This window comes from Fukomys damarensis, unplaced genomic scaffold (assembly GCF_012274545.1).
Source record: "Fukomys damarensis isolate Sample0158 unplaced genomic scaffold, DMR_v1.0_HiC HiC_scaffold_11, whole genome shotgun sequence".
NCBI lineage: Eukaryota > Metazoa > Chordata > Mammalia > Rodentia > Bathyergidae > Fukomys > Fukomys damarensis.
The window spans coordinates 13,323,233-13,341,264 of NW_022900923.1; the positions used below are offsets into that span (position 1 = coordinate 13,323,233).

General features: G+C 54.9%; 2 protein-coding genes across 21 annotated transcripts in view; one reads left to right on the forward strand and one right to left on the reverse strand.

Annotated features, from left to right (window-relative positions):
* Window positions 1-2,005, forward strand: part of Cdc42bpa (CDC42 binding protein kinase alpha) — a 271,103-nt gene extending 269,098 nt beyond the window's left edge. For all 20 annotated transcript variants that reach the window (XM_033762059.1, XM_010642642.2, XM_033762063.1 and 17 more), the window contains one exon: window positions 102-2,005. In XM_033762059.1, coding sequence (XP_033617950.1) covers window positions 102-233 — 132 coding nt within the window. In that variant the 3' untranslated portion in view covers window positions 234-2,005. The remainder of the gene's footprint in view (window positions 1-101) is intronic.
* Window positions 2,006-4,334: 2,329 nt separating this feature from the next.
* Coq8a (coenzyme Q8A) overlaps window positions 4,335-18,032 on the reverse strand; it is a 36,312-nt gene continuing 22,614 nt past the window's right edge. The window contains exons 5-15 of the mRNA XM_033762074.1: window positions 12,431-12,505; window positions 10,345-10,467; window positions 9,363-9,448; window positions 9,142-9,282; window positions 8,669-8,750; window positions 8,467-8,560; window positions 8,157-8,298; window positions 7,900-8,007; window positions 7,704-7,769; window positions 7,394-7,480; window positions 4,335-6,681 (exon numbers count right to left, since the gene is read on the reverse strand). Coding sequence (XP_033617965.1) covers window positions 6,394-6,681; window positions 7,394-7,480; window positions 7,704-7,769; window positions 7,900-8,007; window positions 8,157-8,298; window positions 8,467-8,560; window positions 8,669-8,750; window positions 9,142-9,282; window positions 9,363-9,448; window positions 10,345-10,467; window positions 12,431-12,505 — 1,292 coding nt within the window. The 3' untranslated portion in view covers window positions 4,335-6,393. The remainder of the gene's footprint in view (window positions 6,682-7,393; window positions 7,481-7,703; window positions 7,770-7,899; window positions 8,008-8,156; window positions 8,299-8,466; window positions 8,561-8,668; window positions 8,751-9,141; window positions 9,283-9,362; window positions 9,449-10,344; window positions 10,468-12,430; window positions 12,506-18,032) is intronic.

Below are 18,032 nucleotides of genomic sequence, written 5' to 3' on the forward strand. Positions count from 1 at the left end.
GGACACAGAAGCAGCCCATAGGCCCTTTGGTAAGGGGGGCAGGTGGAGGCCTGAGCACCCCCACCCTGCTCCTCACTGATGCTCTGCTTCTGGCCTTACAGGACTCCGATTCTCCAAGGCATTCCACAGCATCCAACAGCTCCAACCTGAGCAGCCCCCCAAGCCCAGTTTCACCCCGAAAGACCAAGAGCCTCTCTCTGGAGAGCACTGACCACGGTAGCTGGGACCCGTGAACCCAGGGCACTAATGCCCAAGCCCCTCCACTGCCTCTCCCCGACTTCCATCTCCTCCTCCACCTCGGCCGGCCAGAACCCAGCAGCAGCGGCAGGATAGGGAGCGCGTTGCCTGGCAGCCGCGTGGCCCTGGCTGGCAGCAGTCGCACAGGCCACTTCCCCTGCTGGCTGAGGTCCACGGCGGTTCATTCCTGCGTAGAGTTGCTTTCAGTAACATTTACACCCCCGCCCCAAAAGTAGCTTCGGTAGTCAGACTACACGAGTATAATTGTACGAGTGAGACTAGACAGGTTTGTTTCACAGTAGCCCCTCACTGTACCCTCAGTGTAAGCAGGGACTCAACTGCAGAGGCCACCGTGCGCTGCTGCTGATGTTGCTGGAAATCCCCACTAATCCTCACAAATTAAAACAATGCATATTTTACTACAGTACAGAGTTTAAATAAATACCTAAATGTAGAAGTTAAATACTGAATGTATATAGTCAAAAGAAGCATCTTGTAATCAATGAGATGGATGCATATATGAGAGAGAGCGTTTAATTTAAGAGATGTGTTGTTTCTTGTCTGTTTCCCAGCTAAGTCACGTACAGGGTAGAAAGGCTTCATGCTGACATTGGTAGAGGGAGAGGGGGAAAGCAAGGTCCCTGTGATGTCTGTCCTGCACCGGTGTCCGGTCTTGATCATCTGGGGCCCTTGGGGTGCATCCAAGACACTGGCTTCATTGATCACAGCCTGGGCCACCAGCGTGGGAACATTTGAAACCACCTAAGTGGCAGCTTCAAAGGCACACACACCTCTACCCGTTTCTTTTTCTAGTGATAGAATTCAAACTACACTTTTATTGTATTTTGGTATCTTCTACAGCGAGTGTTGTGGCTTCTAAAAGTTCATTGAAAAGGTTCATTAAAGTGCTTTTTCTCCTAGGTTACAGCGAAGTGTCTGTCCCTGGGCTGGCGATGGCTACTGGAGGAGAGCCTGTTTCCTTGAGGGTGGGTGTGGAATTCCTCAGATAGGCCTAGGGGAAGAGGCTTTAGTACCAAATGATAAGAAACTCAGAAGCAAGGACTTAAACAGCCTTAACCAAATATTCTTCCCCACAGCAGTGGGAAGTGGATGGGAAGATCCCCAGGCACAGGCGGGAAGGGACCCAGCATGGCCAGTTTGACAGATTGCCCTCTGGTTGCAGTATTGCCTTGTTAGATGTTTTTCCATTTGGATTCCTCCTGTTGTTTGCCATCAGGAAGTGAGGTGCAGAACCAAAAGAACTTACTGCTACAGTCGTTTCACCATTTAAGCACACGAGCAGAGAAAGAGATAAAAATACCTGATGGAAGAGAATCTGCCTCTTTTCACCCAAGTTTTGGGAGGAAATAGGAGCAGACCTTTCTCCTCTTCTTAAAAATCTGGCTTAAATGAAGAAGATCCTCCTGCAGTTGCTAACTGGTTTGCGGTGTCTGAGCCCTGCCTCATCATCGCCAGTCTCGCGCTTCTCGTCCTTTGCCTGAAAGTTCGTGGCAGGGCTTGGGCACCCCAAGTGCGTGCTACTTATAGAGAAGGTCCCTGAGGTTCAGCAGTGGAGGGAGAGGGTCCTTTCGGGGTATTATACGCCCAGCACTTCTAGCCATGAGCTTTAGCCACTTTGACACAACATTCTGGATTCGTTGCTGGCTCAGGTTTTATATTTTATTCTGAATGGTCATAGTTCACAGTGTAGCTCTAATCTACCAAATCTTTTTGGTTTTGGAAAAGAAGTGTCATACAAAATACTTTTATACACCCGAATATCAGGGGGGTCAGACCTTGAGTTTGGTTTTTGCCATATGACTGGCAGCCACTTAAACTTGGCAGACATCAGCCAGCCCAGCGCCACACCCTGCCGCCGGCCTCATCTGCCCTGCCCTGCCCTCTGCTTTCACCTCTGCTTCTGTCCCTTCTCTTCCCAGGCCAAGAACGACAGGTCTCTACACTAAGCCATGAGTCTGTAGTTCTAACAACTAATTATGAGGTTTTTGTTGCCTATAGGTGCTTATTTTTCAGAGGGTACTTTTAGAATTAAAGTACAATCCTACCTAAAGTGTAGGTGCTACTCCAGCACAGTGAGTCCTGCACCTCCCAGGGCAGATATGAAGGAGCAGCCCATGGCTGGCACACAGGACTCTGATTTCCCACTGCAAGCCTGAGCAGACTGAATGCAGGGAGAAACCGCCAAGGGAATAGTTCTTGGAGATTTTCCCAAGGTGATGATCATCCTGCTGGGCTTATCCCACACTTAAATCTGAGGCCATTTATCTTCAGAAGTTTCTGAAAGATGGAGAAGAGATTCCAAGAATGTGAAAATGTAAGGACGGTTCAGAGAGGTAACAAAGATCACAGGGTATGCTATTGCTGCCTGAAGTTTTTGTTTGTTTTAATGCAGGACATTTTTTAAAATGTGTATGGCAACAGGAATTAATTTCTCAAAGAAAATGCATTCAGACACACTGCTGGCATAGTCTATGTGTTGAAATTTGGTGCTACGTCCAACCAATTTGTTACCTACTCTTGGATTCTGGCTATCTCGTCATATGATTTTTGGGTGTATAAACTTTATGCATAAATATTTTTTTTGCCAAAACAAAAGCCTTCCTCCTCATCAAATGATTGCCGAAGCCGATTTCACTTCTTTAGCTCTATATGCATATGGCACCCTGGACGCTTAGCAGCTTGCGTTCTTTGCTAGGGAGTGCAGCTTTCCGGTGGTGAGCTACCACTGAAGAGGCCCATCTGTTTGGTTTCCCACCCAGTCCCTGTACCCAAGTTTCAGGGGAGAATCCGAAATTCCTGTCATGTTTACAGCAGCAGTCTGGCATTTCCCAGCTGGCTCAGCCTCGCTCTCCTTCCATAATAGTTAGAACTGTGTTATTTCGTTACTTAGTGGCCAATCCGTTTCTGAGGACCAGTTGGTTTGTGTGGAATCTCAGGTATCATTAAGTAGAAGTCAGAGTAGGGTGAGCAGGCGTCCCAACCCGAGGCAGCAGTGACCACACCCTGTTCCAGTGGTGCAGCCCAGCACAGCCCAACTCCCACCCTGTACAGAGCAGCCTGGTGCCCACTGGGGGTCAGGGAGCCATGGCCCAGTAGGCAGATGGGCATGTAGAGAAGGAGCTGCACCACCTCTCCTTGTTAGGACTTCACTTGTTCTTCTAGTCCAGAGCTCTCTGTGGAGGCTGCCAGGTAAGGAGGGCCCCGCTCCTGCAGAGCTGGGCACCTCTGCCTTCCCAGAGGCGACCACCATGCCACATGGGCACTGCAGTTACCGGGGACACTGACCACCACAAATCAACCTTGATGTCTCATGATAACAAAATGACCTGCCTTTTTATTTGATAGTATATCATTTATTTTATAAATTTTTTAGGGTTTTTTCTCATTGTAATATTATTGTACAGTTTTGCATGGCCTGGGTGTAATCATTTTTGTTTAGAATATAATGCTGACCAGTATGTGTGTATGGAAGGGGAAAAGATATGCTGTGGCTCTTTATCACTTATTTTATTTGGTTTTATGCCCTCCATGTCTTAGGGAACTTTATTGAGATTCTCTGCTACCAAACAATGATGTGGACTCTTTTGCACAGAAATATTTAAGGTGGGATAGTCAAAAATGTTAACAAGACTCCTCACCAATTATTTTATGTTGGTATCACTTAATATTAACCAGACTTTGATGTACTGCAATAAAACAGGGAGCTGTTGGAACTGAGTATTTTGTCTTTTTCTTTCCCCGTGGTGGAGAAAGGTGTCCAACTCAATCTTATTTGGCCCTTCGCCAGCAAGGCCTCCCTCACACTCCTGAGGCTGCAGGTTTATCTGCCCCTTGTGGTTTGATCTGGGCCTCTCAGTTGCCCTCAGAGCTCCCGTTAAAATAATGTTAAACTCCCTTGAAGCTTGTGGTTCCCTCTGGTCTGAACTTCTGATTCCATTCGGCAGTCTGCAAGGCCTCACTGCCCCTGCACAAGTTTCAGGAGGCCCCAAACCATGGGATATGCAGGCAGAACAAGCAGCCACTTGGAGTGGGGGGTGAGGCCTCCTTTTAGGAGTGGTACTCAGAGAAATCCCGAACTGTGGCCCAGCCAAGAAACCTGTCTCCCTCACCCTCTGACTGACAGGTGCTGCTGTGCTCAGGCCACAGTTGTGTGGTGGCGACCAAGGCTTGGCAAACTCCCCACGAAGGGCCGGTCAGTAACACGCTCATCTTTGCAGCTTTTCACTTCTGCCCTAGGGTGCAAAACAGACGGCAGTGAGGGAGTGGTGGTTGTGCTCCAATGAAACCTTTCCTCAGACGTGCAGAGGACCCAGTTTGGCCTGTGGACAGGAGCTTGCCGGGCCTTGGTGTGGACAGCAGGGACTAAGACCAGCCGGTCTTCTTCCACATCCCGATTCACCACTCACTGCTATCTGGTAGTGAGCCTGAGTTCTCCATGACGCCCCGAGTGCCAGGAGCATGAATGTGCCAGTCCCAAGAGCAACATCTGTGTTGTCACTCGACCACCAAGCCCAACAGTGGCAAATACTCTTAAGTCCATGCTGTGGCACATGACCTGGTCACTAGATGTTAGGGATATGGAGACAAAGTTCCGGACGGTCACATTCTTTCACTGTGAATGGAGGCCACCGTCATTCAGTACCTTAATACTATAAAAGACAAACAGATAAGCAGACCGTGTGTGCCCAGGTTCACGACAGTTTGCTCCTGCTCCATTATTCACACAGCTGGTGCTTTGCACTCTTCTCGACCGGGAGTTACCAGTCACAGCTGGTCTCAGACCTGTGCGCACAAAAACTTCTCCCGACAGTCTTGGTCAGTGGTTCTTGCTGTTGTCTCTGCCCCCATCCATCCTCTTCGTACTGCAGCCTCATTTGTTAGGGGCTGTAAGGACCCCGGCAGGGGAACCTGTGGATTCTACATTTGGCTTCTCTGGGTCTGAGCAGGGGCCACAGGATGCCAGAGAGCAGCCTGCAGACAGTCTGAGGACCATGTCCCTAAAGGGCCAAGCTGGGACCAGCCAGACTTCCCCATTCTTCCCAGAGCCCAGCATGGCCAAGACTTGTCAGTCTCAAATCTCAGGAAGTCAGCTTTCTTCCAAGGCCCTTCATACCCGAGAGTGGCCTACTGTGGAGCCCCGAGGTCACCTCTCATGCTCTTTGCCGGTGCTCATGGATCTGGAAAGGTCCCTGCCAGACAGGCAGATGATCATTAACCACAAATCATTCTCTGAGAAAGCTACTTTTCAGGAGTGTCCCTCACCTGTGCTAGCTCTCAAGTGGGTTTTTGTTTTTGGTACCAGCGATCGAACTCAGGAGCTTGAACTTGCAAGGCAGGTGGTGGAGCCACTGAGCCAAATCCCCGGCCTCCTCTCAAGTGGGTTTTGCTGTGACTCAGCCCAGCACCAACCAGCAGGCCTGCCCAGTGGCTTTGGCAGTGACATGGGGCTGAGCCTGCCCACTCAGTCCTCAGCACCTCATACCAGCAGTACCCAGGGGCAGGCAAACCATGCAGGGAAAGGGCCACTGCCTCTAGAAAGGGGGGCCACTGCCGTGCCTCAAAGCCTTGGAGTCATCAAAGGGGTACAGCCCCACGGAACTTTCCACAGCACTTTTTTTTAATTGAACTGAAACAAGTAAATCTGATAATTACAAGACTTGTACAAAAGTTCACAGCACCTGTGCTGACCCTCTGGCGTACGTGACAGCCAGCACCGTCTCCCTCCCCGCTCCCATCCGCCCTCCCTGTGAAGACGCAGGTCCTGACGGGTCAAGCTGTCCCTAACAGGATGGCAGCGGCCAAGAGGCCTGGCTGAGCAGGTGACCGCACTCGTTGGCACTGTGCTCCCAGCTCCACACCACAGGAGCAGAAACAAACCTCACTCTCAAACTCCCAGCCTCATGTGCAGAAGGTAGCCAGAAGCTGTTCGGCAGCAGGGGCCGGAAGGAGGTGCCCCTTCATTTCCGGATGACATTCACATCAGGAAAAAAGAGGTGGAGGCTAAAATGGCTCTCTCCCTCACCCACTTAGCATGAAAACCATGTAAAGCACTGCAGGGATCCTTGTGGGCTGGCAAGGAGTTGAGGAAGAGGTTGCCGCTGCCACCTGGTGGGGCCACCTGGGGTTAGCCCGGGGCTACTGCTGCTTGGCCTGCATCCGGCAGTAGTTGCTGTAGGCCTCCTCGAACATGGCCTTGCAGGGAAAGCGGGCCTTGAGCTTGGAGCAGATGAGGAAGGAGCCACCCATCTTCCGGTGCAGGGAGTAGGTCTCCTCGGGCGGCGGGATGAGGCGGTGCTTTAGCATGACAGGGATCAGGTTGTGGATCTTCTCTGTGGTGCTCTGCGTGCCAAAATCAAAGGGCTCCTCAGAAGCGAAGGCCTCACCCAGGATAAGGATGGCATCCAAGTGGGCATCTTCCATGGCCTGGGGAGAGGAAGGAAAGTGGCAATAGGATGCAGGAGTCCCTCGCCCAGTGCTCTCCTAAGAGCTGGGGGGAGCGGAGGGGACCCCAGGAGAGGGTTTTGTTAACTGAAACTCCAACTGCGGTGACCCTGATGCAAGATGAAAGGGCATGATGGGCCTGCAGCAGAAAGAAGCTGCACTCGAAACACTTCTCTGGCAAAAAGAACAGACCCCAAGTCTGCAGGCCTGGCCCTGTGCTGGGGTGGTGATCAGTGCAGGCTCCACACCATGTCCTGCACAGGCACATGGGAGGAGCAGCGTGGCAGAGCAAGGGACGGGACAGGAACACATCATGGATGGCCGAGGTGGTGAGGGACAGCCACGCTGCGAGAGGAAGAATGAGCTGCTGTTCCCGAAGGCTGGTCAACAGCACGACACTGTCCTGTCTGTCCAGGCAGGGACTCAGGACTGCGCCTGATCAATGTGCCCGTCCCCAGCACCAAGGAGAGTGCTGCTTGCTGTGTGACTTCGGGGTAAGGGGCTCCAGCCCACGCCCCCGTATTACAGGGCCAGGGCCACCCTCCTGCACATCTGCTAGGTCCCTGGCCTGCCCCGCTAAGGGTCCCCCACAAGGTGGCTGTCCCCAGGTCCCATCTCTCTGCACACCGAGCTCCACTGAAGATTTCAGAGGGAGCAGCAGTTGCAGCCCCGCAGCTCAGATGGCGTCGCTCACCTTGACCTCGTAGCCAGTGAGGAACTTCATCTCGATGGACTTCTGGCGCACAGCCTCACGGTCCCGGTCAGCAGCGGCCTTGATGATCTGGGCAGAGGCACAGAGCGGGGCTCCTGAGGTCACCTGCCCACCCCACCTTGCCTTCCTCCTCTGCCTCCACAAAGCCCTGGCTGGGAGCCACAGCCAGCGCTTCAGTCCTCATAGCACGATGCCTACAGGCACGAAACCAGAGGGCATCCACCCCATCCACCCTCCCCAGCATCCAGTCCCAGCCTCAGAAAAAGCCACAACCAGGCCCGTCCAACCCCACCTGAATGTAGAGATCAGTGAAGGTTCTGTCATACTCCCGCGTGGCCCCAAAGTCCAGAAGAGCCACCTGGGGATGGATACACAGGAAGGTTGGCCCTGGAGGCACTGAAGCAGGAGAGGAAACAATCTCTGAGGTCCCTGAGCCCATGCCCACTGCGGATTTCCCACATGTAACACAGGCTGGGGTCACTACTGGCCTTGTGCTGCTGGGGGTCGTAGAAGAAGTTGGACCAGTTGGGGTCTGTCTGCATGAAGTGGAACTCAAACAGCTCCCTCAGACAAAGGACCAGGATGTTGTAGCAGATCTGTGATGGTGGGGAGGGGGGTGTCAGGCAGTATCAAGGCTGCCTGGTGACCAGAAGTCGGCTGGAGAAGCCCCCAAATCCCAGCTTCCACCCTGACCTCCGCCAGGTAACCAACAGCCAGCATGGCAGGGACAGCAGGTCAGACCCACCTCATTCCGAACCTCCTGGCTCAGCCCCTCAGCCTGATCCAGGGGGAAGCCGGACACCAGCTCTGTGGTGAGCACATGGGGGCTGCAGAGCTCATCCACAATCTCGGGCACGTAGAAGAAGGGGTGGTCCTTCAGCAGCTCCCTGGGAGGGCCGGAAGTCACACCTCATATCTGCCTCCATGGCCCCCCATGGGACACCACCAGGCGGAGGCCCTGCCATCACCCTTAGCTGGAGGGGCCTCACCCCCCAAGACCCCCTAAAAGGTGCCCTGCCTCCTGGGGACCCCCAGGTGCGGGGAGGCGAGCGCACCGGAACCTCCTGGCACAGGCGGCCTCACGCGCGTAGTCACACTCGAGGGCCAGCTCCCGCCTCAGCACATCGATCAGGTGCTCCGGGAACAGGCCTGGGGGCGGGGGCGGGGGGTCAGGCGAGAAGGGCAAGGGCCCTGTGATCCCCACAGCCCAGCCCGTGCCCCTGCCACCCCTCCTGCCGGCCCAAGCACAGCTCGGACCTTCTGGGAGCATGTTGCTCATGTTCAGCACGGCCATGAGGTTGTTGACGTCACTGTTGATGCTCTGCGCCACACCAGGGTACTGTGGGAGACAGGGGTCATCCAGGCAGACAAGGCAAGGCCCCCATGGGTCCCCCCCACGCACCTGTTAGCACCCCAGCCTTGTCACAATCAGACCCTGCACCCTGGACAGCCAGACCGTGACCGGACACAGCCTGCTCTCTGCCTTCTGCTCACCCCTCCTCCAGAGCAGTCAGCAACTGGGACCCTCCCTCTGGCTGTCCGAAAGGCAATCACTGTCCCCTGCCCCTGGCCATCCTGACCCACACTTACTGGAAGCCTGCTCCGCTCCCCAGTCACCCGTTAGCAAGCACTTCCTGAGCATCCAGGCCCAGGCTGGTGCGAAGGGCAGAAAGACAAGGAGTTCCAGCCCTGCCCTCGGGGACAGCAGGGCCCTGACACAGGACACCCACCTGGATCTTCATGGCCACCTCGCGGCCACCCTTCATGCGGGCCAAGTGCACCTGCCCGATGGAGGCAGCCGCAAAGGGACGCTCCTCAAAGTACTCCAGTTTGTCCCTCCAGTTGGGGCCCAGGTCGTTATTGAGCGTTTTCTGGTGGGAGAAGCCCCGGTGAGGTGCCCAGTCTGCCCCTCGGAGGGAAGGAGCCAGGCAGCCACCCCACTTTCCCTCACCGTCATCTGCTTCAGGGGCATGAAGTCCGCACTCTGCCGCACCCGCTCGAAGATCTTGGCCAGATGAGGGTTGATGAACGCGTCATCTGCAAGGCATGGGCAGAGTCAGAGAGGACCGGAATCAAGGCCACCACCGGGCATGAGGCCTCCTGAGCCCGGGAGCGGAGGGAGCCAAGACCTGCCCGACGCCACAGCACAGGCACAGCCTCGGTCTCTGCCTTGTACGCATAGGCACACCAAGGCTGTGGTCGGCAGTTCTGGAAGGGACACTGGGCCACCCTGCTCTGTGGTGGACACGCTCCTAGGACACTTGGTCAGCAAGCAAGTCCAGAGACAAACACTTGGCCCTCTCTGCCACCCTGGGGCAGCAACCGCACTGGGAGCCCCAGCCAGGAGGCTCAGCCTGGCCCAGGAGCCCTGGCCAGGGAAGCCCTTAGACACACTTGGCCACCTGGCACTGCGGCGAGCCCTGATCTCAGTCCAGTGACCTGAGCAGTGAGGTTTTTAAACTTAACATGGGACGTTCACAACTGCAAGGAAATCCAGGAGAGACAGTAAAATGAAATTCCCTGTAGCCTGACCACCTCCAGAGAACTCGTTTCCCCTGATCTGTGCACTGGGCTTCTCTCCGCCTGGAGTCCTCCAGGGCAGTGATGGCGAACCTTTAGAGCTTTCAGTGATACCAACAGCCCTCTGTGGCTCGCGCACGTAGGTTCGCCACCACTGCTCCAGGTGGATTGTGCTAGCGCCTCCCAGGAAGCCTTCTCCCCAGCCTCCTCGGCCTCACTGCCATCCGGCTCTCCTTCCCGGGGTCACGGCCCCCAGCCCCAGCCCGTGACCAACACAGCAGACAACGGGCTGCATGAACTCCCACCGCCTGCTGGGACACACAATGACCTCTGGGTTTCTCAAACACCAGGAACCCGTCCACCCCTGTCCATGACACACCACCCACTCCCGCCCACGGCCTGCAGCCACTCACCCTGAATGCTCAGCATCTGGCCCAGCTTCAGCGCAGCCCCGCGCACCTTGCACAACGTGCGGACAATACGCTCTGCATTCGCCTCGGACAGGAAGGGGCTGGAGTCCAGCACGGCCTTCTTCCCTGGGGGCAGGAGGGTCACGTTCTGGGTGGGGGTCTAGGAGTGCCGTGTGGCATCTATGGACTCCTACCTGTCCCAACACTGGCAGTGCAGGTCCGAATCCATGTCCCATGCCCACCTCCCGGTGCTGAATGACACCTGCCGCACTTGCCCCCTACATACACAGGGTCTCTCCTGTCAGTTCCTGGGGATGCAGGGTCACCATGAAGCTGCCGGCAGGGCAATCTGAGGACCAGTCAGCAGTGCCCAGGAGAGGACTGCCAGTCTTCAGCCACCCACTGTGCAGGACAAAGGTCAACAGCACCCCTGAGGCTGTCCAGAGTCAAGGACAAACACAGCCTCCCCTGAGGCCGGAAGCTCAGTGCAGCCAGCTCGCCATGCAGTGACCCAGGCTGCAGGTGACCTTTGCCCAGTGGGAAGGTACCATGATGGCAAGGTCTCCAAGGAGCTGCAAGAGGCCAAACCAACCTTGGTGCCAGCCAGCAGCGTGACCAGGACACTTGGCCCTCTCTGCCTAAACAGGGTCCACCCTGTGCGGAGATGGGGAGAGGCCCCATAGGGGCCTGGGTGCCGGGTTCCTCTGCTCTTAGCTCCCCTGCACTCCTCCGGCTGAGCATCCAGCCTGGTGACAGCTGAGGCCTCTCTTGCTGTGTCCTATGAATCCAGTTAAACGTGAAGGCCTCCACAGCCCCTGGCGCCCGCTCCGCTTACACCACCACGGGTCTGGAAGGCCAGAGCACCTGGTGAGGTCATTCTTCAGGTCGGGACTGAAAGACTCAGGGACACAAGGCCTAAGGACTGGACACGTGCTCAGCAAGGGAAGAGGAGAAATGGCCCTACCACCACCATGCGCCATGTGTCTGAGTGGCAGGCTGCCTTGGGGGCATAAGGCTGGAAAGCCCCAGGACACAGGGGAGCCTCAGTGGACCCAGGTGTGCAGAAAAGGGTGAGGCTCATGGCCAGGCCCTGCGAGGCAGGGCAGGCGCTGGGAGGCAATGCTGGGCCCACTGCAGTACCAATCAGGAGACCCCGATGGCCCAAGCAGCAGGAAAGTGGCAGAGCTGAGGGAAACAGGGCTTCGAGTGTCCCTTGGTTCCTCCCCAGCCCTGGGTCTCAGGGCAGGCGGAGAGGCAGAGGAAGGAGGAGGCTTGGGGAGTCAGGTCTCCCTCCTGAGGATACAGAGCAAGCCTGCAAGACTCAGGCTCCTGAGATGTGAGGATGGCGCCTGGCCGGGCCGGGCTGTCCCAGGCGGCTGTGGCCTAGGGCTGGTGATCCCCACAGGCAGGACGCAGGTCATCGGCCAGGATGACCTGGTGGGCAGAGGCCCCTGGGGCAGAGACATTCTCCAAGGTCAGGGCTCAGCCAGCCTTCAAGTGTCCTCCCGTCCAGGGGGTCCCAGGCCTGCCCAACAGCTGGAGCACAGCGTGGGCCCTGCCCAGGGCCACCCCACCCTGGCCTGGATCCCAACCTGCAGGACTAAGGACTGAAGCCCTCTATCCCAAGCCTCAGGTCATCACTGTCACTGAGGACACCGACCATAACCTTGAAGCCAGCCTGGCCTCTGCTCTGCTTGGACAAGGTGGGGAGGAGAGTGGCCAGGCCCAGGGTGAGGAGAGGTACAGGGCAGGCAAGGCTGCCATTCACTCTGGAGCAGCAGAATGCCACAGCACTGACTAAAAATACCCTTGCTAAACCCGTCTTGCAGCTCCTTCCAAGGACATGCCAGGTGTTCCAGGTCTGTGGGGATGGTCCTGTCCCCAGAGGGAGAGCCCTGCGGGTGGAGAGACACTAGCCAGGGTTCAGGGGTTGGGGAGAGCCCTCAGCCCCCAAGAGAGCTTCGCTTTAGGTGGCAGCAGGGACGGGGGGATCAGGAGGCCCGCATGGCCAGGTCAGAGGTGGGGAGCACCACAGTGACCTGACAGACCCAGACTGGGCCCCACACACCTCTCAGCGGGGCCAGCTCACCTGTGGAGTTCTCGGGGCGCAGACTCTTCTTGGCAACCTCAGCCAGGGCCCCAAAGCCCAGACCCACAGCCAGACCTGCAAGGAGAAGGGTACCGGCACTCAGTGCTCTCACAGGCCGCTCCCAGGGACCTCTGCTGGTGTCTCAGTGCTGCGAAAAGCCGGGAAGATGGGAGCAACACACTGGTGGTTTTGGAGAACGTTAAGCGATGGTTTCTGGTGGAAAAACCCATACATCCCATCCTCCCACCATCACCTTTGACAACATGCAGTCTCATGGGCATGCTAGCGGATCCCCAGAGCCACCCACAAATGGGGAGAGGGACCAGACATGGTCTGCAGGGCAACGACACCCTGACAACACAGGGCACCCCAGGGGAGCACAACCTCCCACCTCAAGTCGGGAAGTAGGACTCACCAGGAACACTTGCAAAAGCAAAAGACGGTGTCTGCATCCAAGCCCATGGGACATGCGAGGGCACAGCCTGCAGCCCACCTCGCCCTCCACACTGCCAGCCCTGAAGGTGGTCAGAGGCACTGAGGCTCAGGCTCCCCAGCCCCACTCATGGCCTTCTGAGTTAAAATTCACCAACTCCTCCTTTGTCCAAAACCAACGCTGGATGATCTCAACTGTTCGGTAAAGCCTTGCACCAGGAGCCAGCAGGCGCCACTAAGCTACAAAGAAAGCCGGGAGCCTGGCGCAAGGCCGGTGTTTTCCTTTAAACTCGCTTCTAGGTAAGACGATGAGGGGGATGTGGGTGCGGACCACAGCAGGGAGGAAGATACCCACCCCAGGATCCGTGGCCTGGGTGGCCTGGCAGCCGCCACACCCGCAGGAAGGAAATAACACTGGGCACTCCGCTTAGGGGCACGGACATTTGCATCTGTGTCTCTATTTCCAAATTCCTCAATGCTTACACACTACGTGTAAGAAAAGTACTGATTTATCGAAAAATTTATCTCGTGGAAAAAGAAATTTTAAAAGTCAGAAGGTAATTCAATTCTAAAACGTATCTTTGTTAAGAATTTGGTATTGGAGACATTACAAATTTTCTATGGCTTCATCCTCTCCATAGATGAGTCATTCTAGAAACCACACACATTAGGAAAAAGCAGCTATGATTTTATTACACATTTGCCAGAGACTCGTAAAGTTGAATAACACAAATACTTCTTTTGTAAAGACAAACTATTATGTGTCTTTTTTCCTAAAAGTTTTCCAAAACTGTGCATCTTTCACACGTCTATGCACGCATGTGTAAGACATTGACAGGTACTCGATGACTGTCCCAGACGCTGGGCCGGGTCTGAGACCCCGAAGAAGCGTCGTGCTTTGTGGGCCCCACAATCTGCAGTGAGCGTGTACTGTTTGTAACAAACTTCAACAAAACCCAGAATGTTAAAAGTGCCCGCTTAGTAACTCAGACAGGTTGAACAAAAATCAGCACGAAGTAGTACTTCAAACCTATTAAAGGACAGACAGACACAGGCCATAAATTGTGTGCATCACCTTTCTTTAGGTGGGTAAGAGGAAATAAGACAAATGTCCCTTAGTTATCATGTCATTTTATAAATACAACCGCATCTAACTGGAAACATATCCTATTTTTGGAAAAGAAACTTGCTAAGGCAGACTTGAGATTTTAAACTCAGATGTCAATCAACAATATGAATAAGTCTTCTGGCCTCTCTTTTATTTGTTTTCAATAAGACAACACCTAGAATAAATTCATTTCTATTAAAAAAAAAAAAAGTCTTTGCAATACGCGCCACCTGCCAGTAGGTGGCAGTGCAGCCCCCACACAGCCTGCGGTAAGCCCAGCTCCTGCTCCAGGTAAGAGGATGACTGAGCAGAATGGAAGCGCTTGCACTAGGGCCGGGCGCAGGTCCTGCTAGGAACGTATTTGCTCTAAGCACTAGTATCAGCACTTAGCATCTAAGCACTTAATGCTAGCACTAAGCCTGTTCAAATCAGTTATGCGGTGCACACACAGCGCCGCCCATTTTGGGCCAGGCTCGGTGCACAGACAGCATGGCGCACAGAAGCCAAGCCCTGGCCCTCCGGAAGCAGTGAGCTGTGGGAACGCCCTTGCTTATGACAACACACCTGGCAAGGGCATCCTGGGGTATGGGGCAGAGGGACCAGAGCCCGGGTGCGTGGCTGGTGCAGCCGCTGCGTTTCTGACACCCCCCACCCCCAGCACCAGAGGGCAGTGGGCACAGAGTGGGATCCTGGCCAGGCCCTGACTAAACATTAACTCCCCACCACACACCCACCTCACCCTACCCATCACACTATCTGATTGAGCAAAATAAATGATAAGCGAAAACGTTAACCTTCACACTACAACCACCTTTGCCAATGTCTGACTCTCGATTCTTCTCTGCCTAGGACAAGGCCACAAAGCCCTGCCACAGCAAGCAGGCACCACAGCCATGCCAAGCCTCTCACAGGCAGAGCTGTGTCCCCCACACTCCCCAGCCCTATCTGGACTCCCCAAATCCTCTGCTAAAACTGTTCTTGCACTGCTCTGAGGCTCCCAGGCAGAGCTTGCTATGAGCAAATCACTGAAGGAACTTCTACAGAGGAGGCCTCAGGCTCCTGTGGCCTGCACGTCCCTCAGGACAGGAACCGAGCCAGGCCAAGGTGCTGCCAGCCACAGGACAGACAGGCTCTGAATGGCAAGGAGCCTGGGTGGTGTAAATAAGCCCAGTTGGCCAGCAACCGTGACCTTGGCCTTGCCAACTCCTGTTCTCGGGTGAACCCCAAACAGAGTGGCATCAGCACACCCCTGCCAACCCAGCACAGGCACAATTCAATTCTCAGAACGCTAGCCTGCTCAGCCTTCAGCCCCAGCCAGGAAGACAGACATCTCAGCTGGGATGCCCAGTCCTCAGGAGACCCAATCCCCTTCCTCCATGAGGTGCCACCTCACCTCTGTGTCCCAGAGCGCCCCCGAACCCCACCACATTCTGAGAGGTTTGCTGCGTGGCTCCAGTGGCATCCTGGAGAAAAATAGGCCTAAAGCCACTGCCAGCAGTTCAGCCTTCCCTCTGGCCTGGGAAAAGGCACCCATGCAGTCCAGGAAGGTTCCCAACACATCTCAAAGAAAAGAAGGTGCCCTTGTCGAGGAAGGGGCAGGAGGCTGGGAGCAGGGTCTCCCCAGGAGGCACGAAGCCTGCACCCAAGGCACGGCTCAGGTCTGCAGTGTGGCTTGTGGGTGCCCAGGCCTCCCTCCAGTTCCTCTAGAGGTCATCAGAGGTACACAAGACCTCCTTGCCCGACACTGAAAACACTTCCAACATGCAGGGCCCGTCCTGAGCTGGCGGGATGCAGGAACACATCCATGTTCCCGGTGTGTTCTGCTTCGCCTATCAGAAAAGCCAGGCGTGTTTACAAAGCAAGGCTGAAGGACGTCCCTGCGGCAGCGCGTGCACATCGAGGATGAGGAGGCAACGATGGCATCGGCCTCAGCCACAGACGTTTCCTGGTATCGCTGCTGCGGCACTGGGGATGGAACCCAGGCATCACCCGTGCCAGGCAAGTTCTTCACCCCTGAACCACACCCCCGACCCGAAGCCTCGGGCACCTAAGGGTCCACCTGATCCGAGCAGACAGGAAGCTCTCTAACAGGACAGACCTCACTACCTCTTCACGGCCCCCACTCCCAGCCTGAGACAGCCGGGACTGGAACTCCTGCCCCAGAGCCCTAGTACGGAAAGCGGGAAGCAGCACCATGGCGACCAGACCTTAAGGAGAAGGGGGACGACAGCCATGCTCCCGGCAGAGGCACCGCAGCTTCTGTGCTGGTTATCCGGCCCCTCGACACTGAGGCTGCTGGGGTCTTGGGTCTTGCTGCCAAGGGGTTAGATCAGAGACCTCAACTGCTACTAAATCACAGTTTAAAAACAAATCTAATGATTCTGTCACTGATCCCCAGCAGCAGTCACCAAACTGGAAACGAAGACTGCAACGTGACAAAATATCGTGGTGTTTACTTTACCTCCGCCATCCAGGGACAGAGCCCTAACCTGCCCCGCATCAGGAAAGGCAGCGTGCAGCACGGGTGTGCGGCGAGCACCTGGGATCCAAACGCCGGCCGCATCTCAACGCTGAGTGGGCCGGGACTGGCTCAGGGCCACCGCAACTGCCTCGTAAGTGTAAGGCCCTGAGTTCGATCCTCAGTACCAAATACAAAAACAAAACAACAAAAAAATAAAAACACATCATGAAGGGGACTGCTTTTCTCAGAGTGAGGATATTTAAAATTAAATGACCAACAAGGGGAAAAAATGAGAACCAAGACCTGTCATGTGAAGGTACAGGATCCCAGTGATGAATGTAACTGTACTGTCTACCTAGATTGTACCAATAAACTCAATAAAAAGGAAAAAAATATATATATAAAAAATTAAATGACCAAAACCCCCCAACTTTAGAGCCAAGGACGACAAACCCCTGCGTCACTGAAGTACAAACTGCAAGCTGCTGAGCGCAGAGACGTTCGCTCTCTGACTCCTCACACTGTTTCTCCTACTGACCCTCAGGATGGAGAGGAAGATTCTACCGGGTTTTACCCGCCTGTCTTGTCCTTCTAGTCTATACTGAGACTACAGGGTTCTGTCATTTCCTTTCCTTTATAAAACATGCTCAGCAAACTGCACCACTTAACTGCACCTGGGAAATCGTTCACAATTATGACCTCTCCAATATTTTATGAAGCCACCAATTTAATAAAATCACTGTTGTGAGAAAAAAAGTTCACAGAAGACTGAGGGACAGGGACACTGGCGTTTGCTTCCAGGTGTTCCTAAACCCCCAGTAATCCAGTTGCTGCCCGGCCCCACTGAGGCCAGGGCCTGGGGAAAGGGAAGAGGAAGGCAGAAGCTCCGCAGGGCTTGTTCCCACAGGTTCTCAGGATCTGGCCCTCTGTTCCTAGGACCAGACCTGCCTGGCTGCAGCGGGAGGGAGCTCGTTACAGGGTGGCAGCTTAGCCCTTCCCACACGGGCAGAGGCCTGGCCTCTAGGGCTGCCAGACCGCATGTGGCTCCTGGCAACAGCCACGTCCTGGCTTGGCTTCTTCATCTGTAAGGACAGAGAATAATAACGGCCTCAACTCCAGCACAGAGCTCCGAGGAGCACAGCATTAAGTCAAAGTGGAGAGACGCCCACACCCCTGCCCTGGTGCAAATTTCTGCACCTAGAAGCTTCGTGTGTCCCAGCTACTGCAGGCTGCTCTTCGAGGGGAGGCTGGAGGGTCAGCCTCAGGTGAGCTCTGCTAGCAGAGGGTCCGGTGACAGCAGGTCAGAGCACATGGCACCCCACAGGGGTCTGGACGGACCCCACGCAGCCAAGGGCCCAAGGGCACTGCCACAGTGCAAGGGCTCTTCAAGGGACTGGCTGGGCACAACGAGGTCCTGCCCAGTAACTAAGGTAATACCAGCAACTGTCACAAAAGCAAATTATTCAACTTACTATCCTTTATCTCAGGAGCATATCCTTTGTTATTTCTGCATTGTTAAAAGGTCTTTTTACGAAGAGTGAGAGAGGAATTTAAAAGAATTAAAGTGTGTCATACACATGTACCAACTCTCCATGTTGAAC